At 44.0% G+C, this 21,065-nt stretch overlaps 1 protein-coding gene across 1 annotated transcript in view; it reads right to left on the bottom strand.

The window, feature by feature from the left end:
* Positions 1 to 21,065, bottom strand: part of Sulf1 (sulfatase 1) — a 162,673-nt gene that overhangs the window by 68,003 nt on the left and 73,605 nt on the right. Inside the window, exons 3-4 of the mRNA NM_134378.3 lie at positions 2,760 to 2,833; positions 2,213 to 2,436 (exon numbers count right to left, since the gene is read on the bottom strand). Coding sequence (NP_599205.2) covers positions 2,213 to 2,384 — 172 coding nt within the window. The 5' untranslated portion in view covers positions 2,385 to 2,436; positions 2,760 to 2,833. The remainder of the gene's footprint in view (positions 1 to 2,212; positions 2,437 to 2,759; positions 2,834 to 21,065) is intronic.

Raw genomic sequence — 21,065 nt, forward strand, 5'->3', positions numbered from 1 at the left:
GCAGCCAACTGCCTGCAGCCTTCCAGGGAAAGAATGTTACCGAAGCAATGGCGTACTAAAGCAGTTGACTTGACAAACTACACATAAAAGTAAGAACCAAAATAACCCCCAATTTATGGACATCACAGTGAGATAGTGTCTCGCACAATGGACAGACAACACACACAGAAGTAAATTGACAGAGAAACGGCACGTGTCAGTAAGGACCTGGATGGACTTTCACACTTGCACACAGCTGTAAGGAATGTAAACACAGGGTGGTTGCTATGGAAGGTGCTGTTATTTCCCACCATACAGAAGATGAAATTAAAATACGATATAATTATATATTAAAATAATATAAAATATTAAAAATTAAAAAACCCAGCCATTAATCTCACTTCCCGGTATAATGTTTTCCTTTGCAAAAGAATTGAAAGATTCTTGCAGATCCTTGCACACACGTGGTCATAGTAGTATTAGTCACTTCTATGAGAGAAGGAAACAAGTCAAATTCCCAACAGTAAGCACTGGGGTTTCACAGATGTGTGATTCATGTGGTATACTGGAATGGACTATACCACAGTCACTCAAAGGCAACTGCAGCCGTTGAGTAGAGAATGGATGCCACGGAAACAAGAGTGGTCTAGGGGTTAGGGAAGGCGGCATGAGACCTGAGCCCTACATTTTCTTTTCCTGGAAGTGAACAAACAGGTTTTGAATATGAACGAACAGCCAGGAGCATCCATCCTAAAACCTCTCATTCTGGCCAATACCCAGAAAAATCAATATACATTTGCATTTTTTAAATATGAAACGAGAGGCAGACTCAACGATGGTTCCCTGTGCCTCCGGCCTGTCGGCCTTTAGCACATTAACTCCCAGCCGAATGGCAAGAATTAACTTTGCTGTGACTCCAGGGTCTGATCCTCAAGACCAAACCTTGGGAGCTCCCCACAAAATCCTCCCCACGACAGACTAAGCAGCACAGGTCGACTCATCTGATCAATGTTCTGGAGCCAAGAATGGGGGTACAGCAGTGGAGCTGGGTAGAGGCGGTGACAGACTGCAGGATGAACTTTGTGTCCATCTTAGGGTACCCAGGGAGATCATGGCTATGGGATTACAAGCTAAGGGCCCAGGGCTAGGCCGTAGGAGCAAGAGGTTAGAGGTAAGCTGAAACCACTAACCCTTGGATCACTTCATTTGTTTGCTCTTGAATAAACTCAGGAGACACAGCTCCGAAAGTGCAAGCCCAAGCATGTGAGTTACCGCAAGGATATGTGGAGCACAGCTACATTTCAACTATGTGTATCAGGTCTGCACATGGTGGTCCACATCTTTAGTCCCAGCATTCAGAAGGCAGGTGTAGAGACACCTCTCTGAGTTTGAGCCCAACTTGGTCAACATAGGGAGTCCCATGCCAGTCAGGGCTATACCCTGTGACTCTGTCTCAAACGAATGAATGAGTGAATGAATGAATGAATATTTGAGCCCAGTCACCTACAGTTCTACAGTTACTTCAGCAAGCTATGAATGGGCAAATCACTCTCTACGTAACCACTGAAAACTCCTTGACTCAATCTTTTACATACATTCAGAAAGTCGCACTCCCATGAACTTTGATACACTTCATTCATGATTTCACAAATTAACTTCATTCTTTCCACTTTCCCCCTTTTGATACAGACAGGGCTGTATGTCTTGGGCTGGCTCCAACTCACTATGCAGTTAGTTACGGATGACCTTACACTGCTGATTCTCTTATCTACTTCCAAGTTAGATTACAGGAGCGAGACACCATTCCCTTGGTCCAGAGTTAAAGAACAAGATCAAGCCCTCGACCTCTGTGCTTTCCTAGGCTTATCCTAGGCTTCCATTGTCTTCTCCTGGTTCCTTTTTAAAAAAAATGTTTGAAAGTGTTCTTTAATACCATGCCAGTATATATATATATATATATATGTATATGTATATGTATATGTATATGTATATGTATATGTATATGTATATGTATATGTATATGTATATGTATATGTATATGTATATGTGTGTATACACATATACACACAGAGAAGCAGTATTGAACCAAGTTCAGTGAGTAACCCAGATGACTGTTAGCAGTAGCTAGCAAAGCACCCGTCCTCTAAAGAACCACTGATGCCTGTGCTATGGGTGAGGCTCTGGAAAGATTGGAATCCAAAGAGACTGGAAAGTCAAAAAGTCAGGTTCTCACCCAACTCCACGTCCTGGTCGTCGGTGAGCACAAGGATAATATTGGGTCTGATGTTTTTTCGTTCCTGCTGCACCCGTCCTCGGAACCTCTGGGACCGCATTGTGGAGCAGAAGCCTCCCAGAAGTTCTGCGCCCAGCACAGCCAGCAGCAGAGCCCAGCAGGAATTCTTCATTGTACCGGGTCCAAGGTTGCAAAGTTGCAAAAAATGCCTTGGTCGCTGAGTTCTGGGAGTTGGGGTGTAGGGAATGGGGGGAGGTGTCAAGAGAAAAAGGGAAAGGGGGGATGAGAATGAAATACAAACACAAACACGGTTCTAGCAAAAGGTCTGCAAATAAAGCCAGAGCTGACAGGCAGCTGGTGGGACAGAGCTGTGTGAGGCACAGGTAGCAGCCTTCACTACCACCGGGAGATTTTAAGTGCTTGATTATTTTGCAAAATCACTTTTGTCCTTTATTCTCCATCCAACTTTCCCATTTCCACCCATTGCCAAAGTGTAATTTGCAGCACCGAGATCCAAACGTAAATGCTTTCTGACACGAGCTAATACCTTGAATTAGGTGTCCTGGGCGAATAATCAATTTCTAGGCACAGAGGTTTTTCAGAACGTCTGCAGATGCTGTCCTAGAAAGGAGAGAGGAAAAATACGGAGACAGCATCAGTTAAGGGTTTCAAAACAGGCTTTTGATCTAACGTAAAGTCTTGAAACATGTGGATATTTTTCCCTTCTCTTCTGCAAAGGGCAGAGTGGATGACACACAGAACTGCTGATTGGACTCAGATAAGCATCTCTACTTCCTAAGCGCTGCACAAACAGTGGTCAGGGCATCTTTAAAAATCCCCAGGAACACTAATGGAGGAGGGGAATCAGCCTCTGGGAAGGTCCCCTGCACGGAGTGGCTGGTGAGGGACATTCGAGAGGAGCCTTGATCGCCACATCCCTCACTCTCTACCAAGGAGAGTAAAATGCAAAGGTGTTTCTTGTCACTCACTAGCCAGGGGAGTCATCTCTGCTCACAAAGACTTCTTACCCAGTAAGAGGCACCTTGCCAAGCCCCAGAGAAGCTCCTAACTGCCCCATCCGTCACCAAAGGATCAAAGGCACAGCCAGGTTGATCCTCTTCAGTCCTGAGCTCTCCCAGTGGCACCTTGGATGACAGAGTCCCCTCCTGCTGTCAGTCGCCAGTCTGACTGTTGTCAGGACAGGCTTTAGAGCAGCTAGCACAGGCTAACTAAGCTGCAGAACGAGATGCCTGATTGGCTCTGAGACTGGAAGCAAATGGAAATAAATAAATGAAACCTGAGGTAGGCATAGCAGAAATCTTTTCAAAGCTGCACGGGGAAGAGACTTCAGAAAGGGTTGGGAAAGCGTCCCTCCACTTCGGAACGCTAATCTGCAGAAAGCTCATCTCTCAGACTTCTGAAAGACAGCGAGGGGCTCTTTTCTTCTCCCCTCCTCTGTTATGCCACAAAAGCTTTTCATGAAACTAATTAGATGGCGGCCCGCTTCATCAGCCACTCCACTCCACACCTGAGGATCTGTATTTTGATGTGTAACAATAAACTGGCACAAGATAAACGGGCAGGAGTGCTTAGGCGCAAGCATCACAAAGCAGGGGGGGGGGTGTCCTCATGCAGCCGTGTTCCAAAGTCTAGAGATGGACAAGAGGCAGCCAGAGAATGAATGCGCTCATCCCATCACCCAGGTGGCTTGTTTTGTGCAAACATATGCACGCTTGTGCCCCTATTATTTTACAAAACTGTTTTGTATACACTTTCAATGTCTCTCACTCTGCAGCCTATGAGTCCTCTGTGTGTATGTGTCTCAACAGAAACAAATAGATTTTTGAATAAGAACCTGCTGTCTGCAAACGAGCCTGTCCTAGGTAGCTAACTGTCTGCAGGGCAATGGTAAGGTGCTTCCAACTGATCCTGTGTTCTGGGAAGTCGATGAGCAGCATCTCTTGCTTTCCCCCTTAACTCGGGGTAATTCTGGCAATCGCAGTGCATGCTAACAACTTCCGACCTGCAATTATTTTGCACTGGCTGCCTGGTTTCTGTGCACTTGCTTTAAATCACAAGAAGCCCGGTGTGAGCATGAAAGAAAGAGAGGGGCGGCAACAGAAACTAGACAGCAAGGAGCAGTCTGCATGAACTGTGGGGTCAGGCTTCACTGTTCAATATAGACCTTCAAGCCTACAGGGTTGGTCCTATTCCATGACTTTTCTTACCTCCCAGAGGCTGCAAGGGTGTGTGAAGAAAGCCAGCCAGGTTTTGGCTTTTTTTGCTTTGGCTACAGTGTAACCCACCCTCTACTAACAGGGGTGAGGTAGAAACAACTCTGGCTGTGATGGAGGTTAGCTCCCAGGGAGCGGAAGACTCTTGACAATTAAGATGCCGATAACCCTCCTGGAACCCAGGCAAGACGGCTAGCTATTCTTTCCCTTATCTTACTTCCTTTACCTCTTCCTTCGGGAAACAGAAAATCAACACCTTGTAAGAGCTGCATCGGAAACCATGGTCTCATGAAGAACAGGGAGGGCACAGCAATGTAATTCCTACCTATCCTGTAAGATTCCTTGAGACGGCTCGGTGAACAAGGGGACTTGATTTCTGGAACCCACACGACGGAAAGGGAAGTGACTTGAACAAGCTGTCTAGTGACCTACATACTCACTGTGGCACGTGCATGTCTGCCCCCCAAATAAATGAATAGAATGAGAAAGTGTTATCTTTAGTTGATATTTTAATTGAATCCTAATTTTCACATCCATGCGGGGTACGTGACGTGATGCCTGGGCATATGTGTGCATTATCAATCAGTTATGTTCAGCACCTGCAAGCTTCGGAATCCAGCTCTAGGGAAGAATGGCATCTCAGCGATTTCTGAAATTCACCATTAGTCACTCATTATGGGTATTTGCCACAGCTAGCCCAGTTTCAGGGATGGACCTGACTCAGGTGGTAGAAGGATGAGGAAAAGACAGGGAGGCAGACCCACGGACAGAAACCTGGGGTTGGGTGGTCTGGGCTCTCGGATGGAGAAATGTCAGCATCACAGAAGCTCAGGATGTGTGTCTATCATATACAGATCAACAGGGAGGCAGGGTTTACGGTATACAGCTGGCTTTGCTAATGTCAGTAGTAGACATCTCTGGCGGGGACTGTCTTCAGGCCATCAATATCCAGAGGTGACGAGAAGACACTCTAGGGGACACTTTCTGCATTCATTATCAGCAGCCGCACTCAGGCCCTGAGCTAAGCTGGACATTTCTCTGAGCCTCACTATGGTGGCTTTGCCATTCTCCCCAGGGTCTAAGATTTTGGGATCCTTAACTTAGCTGCGCCCATGACAATAGCACACATTCACTCGGGTCTTCCTCTGAGTCCTACAATTACTGCTGTTATTGGTATGTTTTCTTGAAACTGGATCTTGCTGTGCAGCCCCCGCTGGCCTTAGACTGTCTAGTGCTGGGATAACAGGTATGAAGGCCTCCACGCCCAGCTCACAATGCTCTGTTAGCAGTGAGTGGTCTGCTTGCTGAAGTAGAACTAGAATCTGCACTCTTTCTGTGTAACTAACTCTGTGCTTGTCAGCACCCACCCCACTCCCGGGATATTACAGATTCAGGAAATCCACGCCTAAGCACACAAGCAGAGTAGTTAAGAGATACTGAATGTTGAAACACATCTACCTACAGCTAACTCCTTGGGTCCTTTGTCAATGTCCAGAAACACACACACACACAAAAAAAAAAAACCCACACCCTAAGAACATGACAGGGTTGGAGAAATAGCAAAGCTTCGTGATATTAAAATAAAAATGGGGAAGCTGGAAAGACAGCTGAGTGGTTCAGAGCGCCTGAGTTTTTTCCAGGGGAGCCAGTGGAGGCTCCAGGACTCGGGAGGCACCTGTGCAGGTGCATGAGTTACCCACCCCCCCACACCCAATAAATCTTTAAAAATACCAAGCCTATTGTCAAGACGGGGGCTCCTCAGTGGAGCACTGGCCAGCAAGTGTGAGACTTGAGTACCATGCCCGGTCTGAAGTAGTTTTAACAGGCAAAGTCAACATTACCCACAGACAGTTTTTTATTCAAAGACAATCTCTCAGAGCCTGTCTTCCTCTCCTCTCCGTCTTCCAGCTCTAGAGGAAATAAAGTGAGGAGGGAAAAAGAAAGAATCCAGATTGGAAAAAACAAAACAAAACAAACAAAAACACAAGAAAAAACAATGCAGGACTTGTTAACAGAGACGGGACACCATGCTTAAATTAGATGCTTTGCAGTGCATAACAAGTGTCCTTAGAGACTAACGATTTGTCTTGAAAACAAGGCGTGTAGAGGAGGCTTTGCCTCTTTCTCTCACACATGACAAGTGTCCTTGAGGGATGCTGCTGCTGCTGCACTCTCAAATTAAGACCAGATACACGCTGCCTTTTCTCCGAACCGTAAGATTGAAAACCACAAGTGCGGGTGCCATTATTTGGTGCTTGGAGTTTACAGGGATTTGTTTAGGGCAATCAACCGAAACTATGCATGTGGCATTTTGTTTGAAGTTGGCTATAAAATAAAAGGGGTGTTTAAGCCAATGAGAGAGAGTTTGGTTTTGTGGGGTATGCACAACAGAACCTCAAACTGAACTGAATCCCCCGTCTTCCCGGGAGGTTTAAGGGGTTCTGGCATCCCAAAGCCCTTAGTGTGGACAATTAGTGCTGGGGACTTAAGAGGCTGGGTAGAGCGTTTACCCTGGTCTTTAAAGGTTCAGTGGTAGAGCATCTGTCTCAAATGCACTAGGCCCCAAGTTTGATTTCCAGATTAAAGCGGGATTACCACAAAATTAAATTAAAGAGGAATGGAGCCAAAATGCTTACAGAGCTTTGCTAATGCTCACAAAAGCAATTTTCTATGGCGTCTGTGAGTTTTGGGGGAGGACCCTGAGTATTTGTCAGAGGTCTACAAGGTCAGAACTGTGTTGATAAGAATACTGAGACATTATTATTTTTCTTCTCTGCCTTGGTGAGATTTTTTCCCCAGGCTGTAGGAACAATGGCAGGAAAGTTGTATTTGCCTCAGTATGAGTGAACGAGTGTCTCTGTCCAGTTGAAACGTGCCAGCTTCGCTTGAAGCAGTAAATGGATTAATTTTATTAACCTTTGAACTTAAGCACACACATTTTCCTATTACTACTCTGAGGGTAAGTTGAGAGGCACACAGAAGCCCCTGTTCCTACACATCTACTCTTCCAGGGAAAAACACTTGGGTTTCTGAGCCCCAGGGGAGACTCGCTGTTCATTTATCCACGGAGTAGCAATGTTTACTTAACACAATCATTAGTATGTGGGCATTTTGCAGACATTTTCCCAAATAGTGAAATGGGCCTACAATTTCAAGGACCCAACGAGGCATTATTTGTCAGTGATGACAGAACTAAGGCTTATTATCTCTCAACCTAAGACCGGAAGCTCAGAATACAAAGCAGAATGCAAAGCAGAATGCAAAGCTTATTTTCAATCTTGTTGGTGATGACAATCGCAATAATTATTTTAGTAAAAACAAAAGATAATATACTTTGATACATAATATGTGCCAAAATTTACAATACGTGTATCATTCGGTACTCCTGCAGTGCGGTGAGCCAGCGGCCCGGGGCCATTTTCACTTTATTCAAGCTGTATAGGGTGTTCTCAGCAGTCTGCTGCATGTGTGAAACCCATCAATGTAAGTTTTTTAGACTTTGCTTTTTGTCTATCCGTGGACTAAAAGATTAGAAAGGAATTTAGAGGAGAGATCATAACCAAAAAAACGTACTTTAGAGGTATGCACAGAATGCACAAGACACTGGGCTTGATCCCCAACACACACACACACACACACACACACACACACACACACACACACACACACACACACACACACACACAAAAGCAAGCACGCACAGAGCATAACAAACACACTTTGAACCTTAATTTTATAATATAAAGACGAAAATCAACAGAAACAGTTTTAATGGGAGGTAGGCTACAGCTTGGTGGAAGAATGCTTGCCTGCCCGCGCGAAGAACTGGGCCTAATTCCCAAGATACACACAAACAAAAATAAGGGAGTTAACTATGGGCAGTTTAGAGAATGCAAAAACTTGGGATCAACACTGTTTGTCCAATTACCTTGGATTAAGAATTTGAAAAGCAAGGACACCTAAATATTATGGAAAGAACCAAAAGTAACTTAAAATTTCTGAAGTGGGTGTTACAAAGTATCTTAAGGAACTGGCATCACTGTAGACAGAGGTGGCAGAGAGATCCCAGGACAGGCCTCGGGTGGGAGGATGTGTCTTGGGACCCTTTTCCTCCGACTGGGTTGCCTTGCCAGCCCTGCCGTGAGGGACGGTGCCTACTCATATTGTAGGTTGTTATGCTATGTTTGGTTGACAGCCTCGAGAGGCCTGCTCTTTTCTGAAGGGAAAAGAAGGAGAGGTAGATCTGGGGGAAAGAGAGAGTGGGGAACTGGAAGGTGTGGAAGGAAAAGGAATGGTGGCTGGGATGTAATGTATGTGAGAAGAATAAAAAAAGAGAGAAAGAGAGGAAGAGAGGGAGGGAGAAGGAATTCAATTAAAGTAGTTTTAACAGAGGCAGTGATTTTGATAAAAAGACATAAAAGAGTATTGGGTATCTTAGCTAGGTTCAAAAATTATAATGTACCTATTAAATTTTGTCTGTTTTTAAAATATACTTATGCAGTCAATTTGTTTATTTAAAATATTTGCGCATGCATGTGTACGTGTGCACGCATGTGCTGGTACCTGAGGGCCAGAAGAGACATTAGAGTTCATGGAGCTGGAGTTACAGGAGATTGTGAACCACCCAGTAGGGTGCTGGAAAGGGCTGTGAGCACTGCTGAGCCATCTCACCAGCCTCTCTGTGGGTAGCTGTGCTCTGCCCACGGATGTGTGCTAACTAAGCAGTGTTCTCTTACTGCTTTACAAACTGGACAGAGCAGCAAGGAAGAAAAAAACTAGAGAATTTTGCACGGAGCTTTCAAGGTACCCAGGACACTTTAAACACTTCAGTGGTTCTATGCAAGGAGAGGTATGGCCACACGGAATTGCAGGGGCGCTGGTGAGGAAGGGGCTTTTGCAGGGTCTGTTCCACATGTGGCTAGGTCCACGAATACTTCATGCTTAATCATTGTGTGTGCATACACTGACATGTGCATTCTTAAGATCTATGTATAAATCTATGTATACCCAGAACACAGCATCTTAAGTAATGAAGAAATGTATTCACACATAGATTCACGATACCAAGTAATGTAAAACTATTATCGCTGGTTAACAATTAACTAATCTTGAGCACTAAAAACATGCCTTTCAAAGACTTGTAGCTCAGTTATAGAGGGCATGCTTTAAGGTTCAGAGATCAAATCCTAGTCCTACAGACAAGCAATATAGGATTCTTTGGTTGAGACAAAGCCTTGCTATGTGGTAGAGATTATTGCCTTGAAACATACTATGTAGCCAAGGCTAGCCTCAGCTCAGCCCCTGAGATTACCGTATGCACCATCACTCAGCTCAGACGTAGGGAATTATTTCATTAGGCATGTTGCACCTGGGTTGGATTCTGTAATGTACATAAATGTAGCACAACACAGATTGCTATTCTTGTTTCTTATGATCTACTTGTGGAAAGAAACACTTATTTTCAAAAGAATACGATGGTGCGCCTCTATTTCAAGAGCATTTCTCCACATCCTTATCCCACAGTCAAAGTCCACAGGAGCAAGAAACATCTCACCTCCCTATAAGATATTAGGCCACAGCTGAGTGAACTCTTTTGACCTACTTTCTGAGGCATCAAGATCTTCACAGGGGTAGCTGCTCTCAGGGGCTAAAAAAGGGCAAAGTGGAAATAAAGGCTCACTTAGGTAACACTGGGTGGTCACCAAGACAGAGGTCTCAAAGATTGGCTAACATTTCAAAAGAGGCAGAAGGAATCTAGGCTGCTCCACCCCCATCCCCACTCTCGTCAGAAAACTCTAGCTCCTAGCCCAGGGAAGATCATGGAAGTTAGCTTCATTTCTCTTACTTATTATTTACAGGAAAGCACTTATTATTTACAGGATATAAATACTTATAATTCATAGGAAAATGTAAAAAAATAAACCAGTGCCCATATTAAAGTATTAAAGTCAGAGATTTTGCTCTGAGACATTTTTCAAGTATGCTTAAAATTCTTAGTTGTATACAGCTAGTTCAAAAAGTCTTCCTCACGAGTTAGAAATATTTGAAATGTTATTTTCATCTTTTATCCCACTGGTTCAATGTATCATCATTCGAAGTCCTTTCATGGCTAGACCCCCATGCTTGCCACGTTGTGGCCATGTACTTACCCCGATGACTGCTAAGTATAGCTATACATGCCAAGGAGAGTTCAAGCATGCCCTGAAGTCACAACATGGTCATGGTAGACCCAATGAGAAGTGAGTGGAAGGCCAGTAGGAGAGTCAACTCATTCATCTTCTCCATAAAGCACAGAAAGAATGCAAATTATCTGCCTATTCTTATCGACGCTTGTCTGACTTACAGCACTTTTTTCCCATCTGATTCATCGATCTACTTAGATAATCTCAACACGGGGGCTGGGGATTTAGCTCAGTGGTAGAGCGCTTACCTAGGAGGCGCAAGGCCCTGGGTTCGGTCCCCAGCTCCGAAAAAAAGAACCAAAAAAAAAAAAAGATAATCTCAATACACAACAGGAATAGATTAGTACTGAGGAACTCCACCAGGGCAGGAGTTTATAGCCATCAACTCACTGGCATTTACAGGTTCAAAGGATGTTGCTTGACTCTAGGACCTGTAGTAACTTGAAGTTTACCCCATGACTGTCTTGATTTACTGCCTGAACAGAAGATGGGGAACATTTTAGGAAGTAGAAATATATTATTCACATTATCCCCTAAAGTTGATACTTGTCTTGTGCATAAGACAAGCCTTCCTGGGCTTCTGGCACAGACTATGATCTCTGCTCGTGGATGTTTGATTAAGTTAGTGTCTATTTATCATCCCTGGAGTATTTACAAATGCACACTTACTGGAGTGATAATAGTCTTTAACATTCGCCTGGACTCCTCAGCGCCCCACACCCAGTAGTGTTCCAGTCCTAAAACTTGGTTTCTCACTAAGGCTTCTACTTTGTTTTCCAACATTCAGTTCTCAGCACACACACGAGCAGTTCTTGTCACACACACAGAAAGAACTGATGTAATTAATTAAACCAGCTGATGTGCTCCAAAAGTAAAACCAGACATTCACGAAAGCTGGTCACCAGGAGCCGTTCCAAACAATGTGCATTTCAAAGCAGTCCCAACTCTCTTCTTTCTACCGACTTGGTTCCACGAAAGGGAGGTGCTATTAAAACCTGATGTGATGTTGAGATCAGAGATTATAATACATTGGGGTTGGACTGATTGGAGCGTCCACGCTTTGAAAGCACACAACAACTTCCAGTGATATGTGTAAGCTTCGAGACACACAGAATTGCTATTTGAGGAGAACAAAATTAAACAAAGCTCCCGCAAGTTTGGATTGGGTCTCCACATAAATTTGTATGTAAAAGTGAGAAGAAAGTAAAACAGTGCTCACTGATGGGTAAATGAGAAAAACTGGAAACCTAATAGCTATGAATCGTGAGGAACTTGAGCCATTAAGAAGGAAGTCTTTGTGAAGTTTGAATCACAGGCACACCATTCCGCTGGCCCACTACCACAGAAGCAAATGTGCCAAGTGACATCTGACAAGCTCACAGTCACCAGGAGCCAAAGTGGAGTCTTAGCCACTGAGTCTGGCTACCGAGTTTCCCAGGGCCCCAGCATTTACCAGCGTTTCCAGTTCTGCTGAAGCTCAGGATGTTTGCGTGTTTCCTGTGAGCCTTCTGTTTCTTGATTGGATAAAAGTATCCAGGATCACATTTGATAGGTTTCTGGATGGGAGGCCAAGCTACTGTAAATCAGATATTTCCAAAATCGTGGAGGAAAACTGCTGCATGTGCCTTTATTTTCCTGTTGATCCAAATCAGAAACCTTCCAGAATTTGCAGACTTACATAGCTAACTCATTTTCTTGGTGAGTAGAGCCAGAGAGAAAAGCTGACGAGTCAGACTGGACTCATAGTCCAAGTACTGGCTTTCATTTTCACTTCCTGGTAACTAAGCTATTGACTTCTCTCCAGCTCCTAGGCTGTGTGGAGCGAAGCTTTCGTCCCTGGAAGAAATCACTCCACCGTGCTTGGCTCTTAGTTTCAAAGCACTGGATGCTACAGTGGAGCTGTTCAGGAGATCAACTATTCCACCATAAAACAAGGGCCACGAGGCCGAGTGCGTAACTCGGGAAGCTCACGTGGAAATTTGGATAATTATTTTAGTTTGACTGGTTGTACTACCTACGGACCTAGAACATTCCAAAGGGATGTTAGTCTACAGCATAGCCATCAAGTCGACATTGCTGCATGGGGGAGCAGGTGATGGAAACGTCCCTGCTCTTTTTCATGAGATCGGGTTTCTCAGACTGGAACGCTAGCTAAGGTAGTTGGGGGATCACAAGGAGGCTTGCAACTGACCTGATGCCACACTGACAGGGCTGTTTTGGAAGACGACTTTTTTGAGAGGGCAAGCATTTGGGCACATTCCCTCTTCACAGCAAGAAATAACGTAGCGACTCCTGGAAAACACTAAATTTGCTCCAGAAAATATCAACCCGTCTTCTGAACGTGTTTCAACATTGTCTGACACCTCTTCTCCATATTCTTCCTCAAGTACTTGATTTAAGTGGACTAATGGAATCTGGCGGTGGCCCAGAATGATGTAGAAATTGGCTATGTTTATTAAATGACTGCTGTACACCACGATGCCTTTGGGTTAAGTACTATTAGAGGTTAGAGGCAGAATAGGTGACTTGCGTCTTAATGGCATTTCCTTCTCAGCTTTCTCTCCCATGCCCTTTTTATTTAGATAGCATTCCACAATCCAACTCCGCTAACCCGGAGTTCACTGTGGAACCTAGACTGGCTGTACGGTTGCAGCCACCTTCCTGCCTCGGCCTTGAGAATGCCACTCACTGCACAGCTCCCTGCTCCGTTTTCCAACCCTGTACAGTTGTCTCTGTCATTCACTCCTGGGTTCTTTCCTTCACCCGCAACTTCCACTGTGAGAGGCTATCAGATGAATACGGTTGCCTTAGAAAACATACTCTTGAAATCAGTTGAATAAAGCAACTTGTCGTGGTCTGCAAAGCACCATTAGTAACCTCAGAGCCCTCTGAGTAGGGCAAAGGGGGCAGACAGAGGGAGCTGAGCAGGTACGTCCAAGTTCAATGGTGCAAGCTATAGTCAGGCTTGCAGGTTCACAAGCTGCATTGTCTAGCCCAACTCCTGTGGCAGTGGTGACTTCTAGGGCTGCTTGTCAGATGCAGGACCCACTGGATCTCATTGAAGAAGATATAATTTGAAGCCTGGATTTTCCAGGTACTTGACTCAGGGAGGAGCTTCTAGCACTAGGTGGGCGAGGGTGAGGATTGTGCATAGCTACAGTGAACAGCTGCCTTTTCTCCTCTGTTCACTGAACCCCCAGCTAACAGTTGACATTTGTCTCTCCTTCATTCCTCACCTCCACGGCTCTGACCCTGACCTTTGACTTATCTAAGCGCCTTTCCCCTTGCCCTTGACTCTCTAGAGTTCCATCTCTCCAGCACTGTGCTGCTACTTCGTCACTAATGCGTGGTGAGAAAGGAAATGCCTTTCCCAGTCAGGACGTGAGCCATGCCACATTACACACCTGTAGTAGACATTAGTAATCTCTCCTTGAGTAAGGAGAGGGCTCTTGTCCAAAATTACAGAGACAGAAGAAACTGGATGACCCCACAGTAGAGTGTCTGTCAATGTTCTTTTTTTTCTGTGTGTGTGTGTTTTCTCTTGAAGTACATTGTTACTTTCAAGATCCTGTGTATCTAAACATGTAAAGTTGATGGGAAGAGACTTGGGTGTGAGCCGCAGGTGTTAGGGGTATTTTCGGCATCTGCACGGAGCTGTCCAATAGGTCTCAAGGCAGCAAAACTGGGCATCCACATGGCAGTCACTCAACAAGACGAGCCCGCCTCGTAAGCAGAAGGGGACTCCTCTGAGCTCAGTAAAATAAAGCAGGGTGGTTGGGAAAGGGAGTGGACTGGCATGGTTAAACATGAATATTCAGGACCACGAGTCACAACTCCATGAATCAGAGGGTCTCCTGTATTTGTATTTAGCATTGTGGAGCCTCGAGACAACTTGCCATGATTAATTAATCCTTGGTGCCCAGGCAGAAGGTGAAATAATTTGTGCACAGCCACAGACTCAGTCATTCTCAGGCTCTGTGTTAGTGTCAGGGCACTTCCCTACCCAGAGACTGAGAGAAGACAGAACCTGACTTTTCCTTTTGAGGCTGAGTCTAGTGATCTACCCGCCTCACCCCACAGTCCCTGACACTGTCAAAATGAGGCAGGTGGCTACCAGCTGTCCTTACTTCATACCCTAATGACATCATCTGCAGTATCTCCAGTCTATGGAAATCCCATCTACTGACACACCCCGTTCCAACAGCTCTCAGTAGATCCTGTTCCTCTAACCCAAGCAGGGACACCCATGGGAGCCCTCCTAAGGCTTGGCTTCCTAGTGCAGGGTGGAGGAGGCTAAGTCTAGTTAGGATATTGTACTTGGCTGCTTGCCTCCGTTCTCCACCATCTCTAGTGAGGTTTTTCACTGAGGCTGTTTTCAGAAATGCCTTGATTGTCTTATCACAACAGCAGGAAGGAGGAGCTTCAAACACACGAGTTCCCATGATTCCTTCTGTTAACTATTTAAGGGCTCCAACTCAGAACAAACAAAAAAAGGAACCATCTTTAGAAAGGAACCTTTTTTTTTTTTCCAAGCAGAATTTGTTCAACAGAGAATGATCTCTTATTTTGTTATAGAAACCATTGTGTGTGGTGGCGGCCTTGATCTAGGCTGTGTTACTTCCACTGTGTCTTCTCACTGAATGACTCCAGAGGAGGCAGCAGACCACAGGTGGAAAGTGTCACTCTCGATTTATACTGTGCGACAAAATGTCGTTGCTGATAGAAACTGCAAATGCTAGTACATGTATCTGCCGGGCTGCGCATCCAGCACCCACCCCTGCTCACCTGCACTGGTCCAGCACCCAAGTTGGTTGAGGAGAAGTTTTCTTTCTTTGGGTGGACATATTGTTCTGGCAGAAGAGGATAGGGACCAATGCATACAGGGATATAACTTGGCCATGCCCTCCTTGAAATTAATTGATTACACATTTCCGAATCTTCACAGAACACTGCAGATGGAATCCCTATCCTGAGGATGTAGGTCTTCCTCACTGTCATCACTAACGAAGTTCCTCAAGCTCTCGTAGGACACTGGAGTCAGAGGGCAGGTGTGGATGGACTGAGATGCTCTGCGGGGTCTCTGGGCACTGCTCTTCTGTGGACTTTGCTGTCTATGATCACTTCTTACTGTTGGCACACTTGCTTCTCAACATGCCTCTGCACATCTCTTCTAACATGCTCGGGAGATACAGACCGATGACAGACGAGGCATTGTGGGACGGTGCTTCAGACCAGGAAGAGACATTTCAAGCCAGCATTAGGAAGGTCAACAGTGCATCGTCTGGACAGATGTTTGGATGTGCATCCTTCTTGGGTTTTAGAGAATCCATACTGGGTTTCTCGTGTGTGCCTACTTTTGCCAGATAGCGAATACTGAAGTCAGGAAAGCCTGTTGGCTTATGCTCCAGGGAGGCATTGCTACGTTCCTGCTTTGCCATTTTTCACACCTAGCAGAAGCCCCAATCCCGCCCCAGACACTGGACTAAGCCGTCTCACTATTGGCTATTTCTTGCTCACTTCCACTTCTTCTAATTTCCATAAACGTAGCTGAGCGGCCTTCGGTTCATTGAGCACCTGCATGAGGTAATCATTAGGCCCTAGGGAGATGGTGGATGACAGGACAAGTGCTCCCTTTGAGTGGACACTTACGGAGAACACTGGATGTAGCACAGTTTCAAAGTGTCAGGCAGCTGCTCTCATCCTGAAGGGTGGGCACACTCACTTTGAGCAGCAGCATGGTGCCCTGGAATATGTCCTTTACTCTAGTACACTGGGCACCACAGTGGAGTCAGATGACTGTCTTTTAAAGGTAAAAACTATACTTGACAGTCAAGTCAAAGAAGAGTCCAACGTGGTCACTTGGCAGCCATATCTTAGCTAGCGCTCCCCTGTGCTGTTCATCCAGCAAGTTTCTGAAAGCTTACTCTATGCTGATAATAACCTAGCCAGATTGTCAAATGATTCGTTATACTTTATACAGTAGTAGAGATACATTTATAAGATATTATAAGATATACTTATATTCTGGTAAAGATAATTTATTCTTCCCACAGATGAAGCATCTTTCATGTTCACAACTTATCACAGGTCCCTGGCACAGATAATCAACTGTATGTCTTCAACTCAATATAGGGAATGCTCTGCCTCCCCTTGCCCCTGTAGGATACCAGAGAAAGCCAAAGCTGAAATTCACATTAGAGTCTCCCGAAGTCGGTGGCAATTTCTCCTGACAAAGTAGATCCTTTCCACTTTAGTATGCTCTTTTGTAAAGGGTTACCAGAGCAAGCATTCAAACGCAGATGTTAAAAGTGCACAAATGAATTTAACACACAAAGAAGCAAAGAGGAGACACACCTTGGCCTAATTTTCAACCTTGTCATTGGCTCTGTTCACTATAGTTCAACGAAATGCTAGTTTCAGACTTCCTTACTCGTCTGCATGAACAATTCAGGGAAAACACACAGAAACAGTGACTGTCCTTGACGTGGCAATCTGGTGAATTATGGTGAAGTTCTGCTTCTGATGAACCCTTTAACTGAATCATGAACAACAACTTCCAGGGGAAATGCACCCAAAATGAATGAGAGATAATGACAGGAGGAAGCTTCAAGAGTATGCTGATTTTTACCATTTAAGACAGTATTTTGACAAAAATAAGCAGGGAAGCTTGATCAGCCCACAGAACAGTGCATAAACACACATACACACACACACACACACACACACACACACACACTCAAAATTTTAAAGAGATAAGGACTGACTTAGGGGGAAGCATTCTCCCATTGGACAGAAATTGGAAAACGTAATTTTTCTAGGTTGAAAGCATAGAGGAGAGGGAGGTAAGAATCGCTTTTTTTTCCTGGAAATTAATCTGAGCACATATCACTGTTTGTTTTGTCTGACCCGGGAGCAAGGCCACAGGACACAAAGCAGAACCAGGCAGAGTTCCCTGAGTGGCTTCCCGTGCTTTCTATAATGGTGACACCTACTTTCCTCCACATCTGGACCTCTTTCCATTTCTGTTCCTGTTTGCTGAAGAAAACACATTTTGAAGATAACCTAGACGAGTTGTAAATGACATAGCACCAACTGTTGATGGCCTAACCTGTCATTTATATAGTTCCCATTCACGACACAAACGCAGTTTCAGTTAGTGGTTACAGGCCCAGTTTTCGGTGGCATTTCTGTTTCCCTAGGAGTGATAGCTTGCATGCCTGAGTGCTTTCCAGTGAGGTATAGTGAAGGAAGGTTGGATTGGGATTACTGGCTCTGTGAGAGCATAGTGGCTGTTTGGCAAGGACCACAGCTTTAGCGTCGGCAGCCATCTTGGGTCCAAGCGCTGTCACAGGTGGACTGTGCCATGATATTGACAGAGAGAAAGGAGGATTGGCTCCACAGCGACTACTGTTCCAAACTTTGCTTTCAGCGTCCTATGTTAGACTCCTGCCTCCTTTCTGTAGGCCCTATTTTGATCTCTTTTATGTGCAGTCAAAATCTCAATGACATTTCTTAACTAAAAGATGTTTTTCTTTCCCTCACTTAACAACCATTATAGTTCTAAAATGTTAGGAAAACATTTGTTTTTCAAACCCAAACAGAGGCATTTGGTTTATATTTGGAACAGGACAAACAACAGCCTGTGTTTAGTGAGAGATTTGGAGAAATAAAGAATTGGAGCCCCACACTGGTTCAGCAGTTAAGAGCAATGGCTCCTCTTCCAGAGGGTCCTGGGTTCAGTTTTCAGTACCCACACGATAGCTCACAATCATGCAATCCTAGTTCTAGGAGATCTAACACTCTTTTCTGGCCTCTGCGGGCATCAGGCATGTATGTGGTACACACACATATATGTAGACAAAATACCAATACAAAATAAAATAAATGTATAGAGAAATGCAGGGATAATGGGTAATTACAACTTAGGGACCAGTGGGATCTGAACCTCTCTTTTCGTATGATAAGTTCTCAACTACCTTTAACTAACATTTAAGGTTGTTTAAGGTTTCTGAATCAGTCAAAGAATGTTAGCCATCATTCATGAACCATGGGAATGAAAAGCAAAAATGGACTCCTTATAACCCCAGATTCAAGGGAACTTTTATCCTAGTCTACCATGACAGAACAATAGGCTCAGGCAGGGTCAACTCTTCTCGAGTTTTCCTTCCAGGGGTGATGGTCATGGTCTACAGCCAAAGATAGGAAAACTCTGTCCACATGAGGATTCTGAAAAATACCAGCATTTCCAGAAAACACTGATACCATTGTTTTACCTAATGTTGAGCAGGAAGACAGTAACACCTACTCATGAATTTTGATACATTTTCTTTTTTTTTTATTTTCTTGCCTTATATTTTTTTACTGGTTAGAAAAACTTATCAGTACTCACAAGGTTGAGGCAGAAGGACTATGAGTTCTAAGCCAACATGCATTGCAGAGTAAGGGCCTGTCTCAAATAAAAACAAATAATAATAATAAATAAAATATTTAAAATGTATCATTACATTTGTGGGTATTTTTTTGTTTTCCCTTTTGACTATTGTAAATCTTATTTGATTTAATTTTCAGTTGCAAATAGGAACACTGCCTTTGCTTAAATTGCATTTTTAAAAATTTAATCTCAAGGAGGGGCATCAAAATTTCTATGCTCTATAGAAATTTGAAAAAGAATTTGTTTTGCATGTCTCTATTTTGCCTTCAACTAAGATTTTATAAACTCAAATGAATAAGTAGTTGGCATTCTATTCTTAGACCTGTGAAACAAAATCCATTGTCACTTACTAAAATCTAAAGTAATCATTGATAAGCTAGAAAAATTTAGAAGAAAAAAACATATGAATCCATAAGCCAAAATAGCTCATTTAATTGGATTTATGTTTAACCACTGTGAAATTTAAGTCATTTGGTAATTCTACCTCGTCTAGACTATGATTCTCAAACCATTTCATACGGTGTCACAGAAAAGAAGGATAGTGGTGACACAAGTCCTTGGACTATGCAGACATGACTACCAATGGCCATTGTACCCATACGAAGTCCTCCAGAGAGGCAGAGAAAGGACAGATCTTGACCCACCTGTGATGTGTGTATGGCTTGACACACTTCCACCGATTTAAAGTTCACCGTCAGTAGAGCACCTGCTGGGATGCTATGGTCCAGAATCAGATGGGCCGCATTGATTTTTAAGTACTCTGACAATTAATGTGCAAATATAAGACTAAGGTATTAGAGGTAGATTTTCTTCAAGGCCTTAATTGTTCTATTTTCTTTTTCTTTCTGGTGCTAGACATATAACATAGGGCTTTCAGATAAGACAAATAATCTGCCACTAAGCTACATCTTCACTCAGTCAGTGTGTTTTTTCCCAATAAAACAGAAATATTCTGACTGGGCAACACCAAGGATCAACAGGTTGATCACTGAAATCTCTGCCTCATAGAACCAAAGACCAAGAGAAAAAGCTAGAGTAAAAGCTAGAAGAGACTAAATATAGTTTTCCTGCCTCATTTTAGAACTGAACCCTTGAGGCCTTGAGTAGAACCATGTACATACTAAGGGCATTGCCAGCCCCTTGCCTGGGACTTTACCCAGAATGCATGGTGTGATGACAACGGTGATATGTATCACACGTAATTCAGAGCAATGTCCTTCCACGCTTATTTCTTTACTGCATTTTATTTTTCACTAATGCCTGCTCTGTTTCCAACTGAGAAACTTCCCCAAATAAACAAAGTGCATTTCTCCTGTGAGGAAATGTAGCACACAGAACTTAACTTTGAGACGCCCTTTTCAACCTTCTCCAGTATGTATAGAACCTTTGACCTCTACAAGTAGAGGCTTCGGGAGGGAGACAGGACATAAATGAACTAGGAGGGAGAGAGGAAGGCTTTGCCTGCGGGTCTCAGCTGAGGAGAAATGGTGTCCACAGTCGTGTCAGGCCGTCATCCTATCCAGTGAATAGCCAGAGTCACGAGAGTGTCCAGCCCTGGGTGCCTCAGCCCTATAAGAAGGGATGCTTCCTCCTCAGGCTCTCTCTACTTCTGACATCTCTCCTCTACAAACTGGTGGGCCCAAAGCTTTAATCATAAAGTATTTTGTTTCTTTGCTTTTACATTTAATTAAAAAAGTAAAGGTCAGAGCTGATGGGATGTCTCAGAGAATAAAAGCCCTTGCTACAAACCTGACAACTCAAGTTTGATCCCCAGAACCCACAAAAGTAGAATAAACTTGTTCTATACATAGGTGGCACCACACACACACACACACACACACACACACACACACACACACACACATTTTAAAATAAAACCCCCTTAAAAGTAGGTACTCTCATGTACAATTCTGACATCATTACTGATATCCGCACAAACATCCTCACCATTCTTGTATATTTAATCAAATAGCTTGTTCTTCTTAACAAATAATTTGAAGCAAATT

This window comes from Rattus norvegicus, chromosome 5, assembly GCF_036323735.1.
Source record: "Rattus norvegicus strain BN/NHsdMcwi chromosome 5, GRCr8, whole genome shotgun sequence".
Lineage (NCBI taxonomy): Eukaryota > Metazoa > Chordata > Mammalia > Rodentia > Muridae > Rattus > Rattus norvegicus.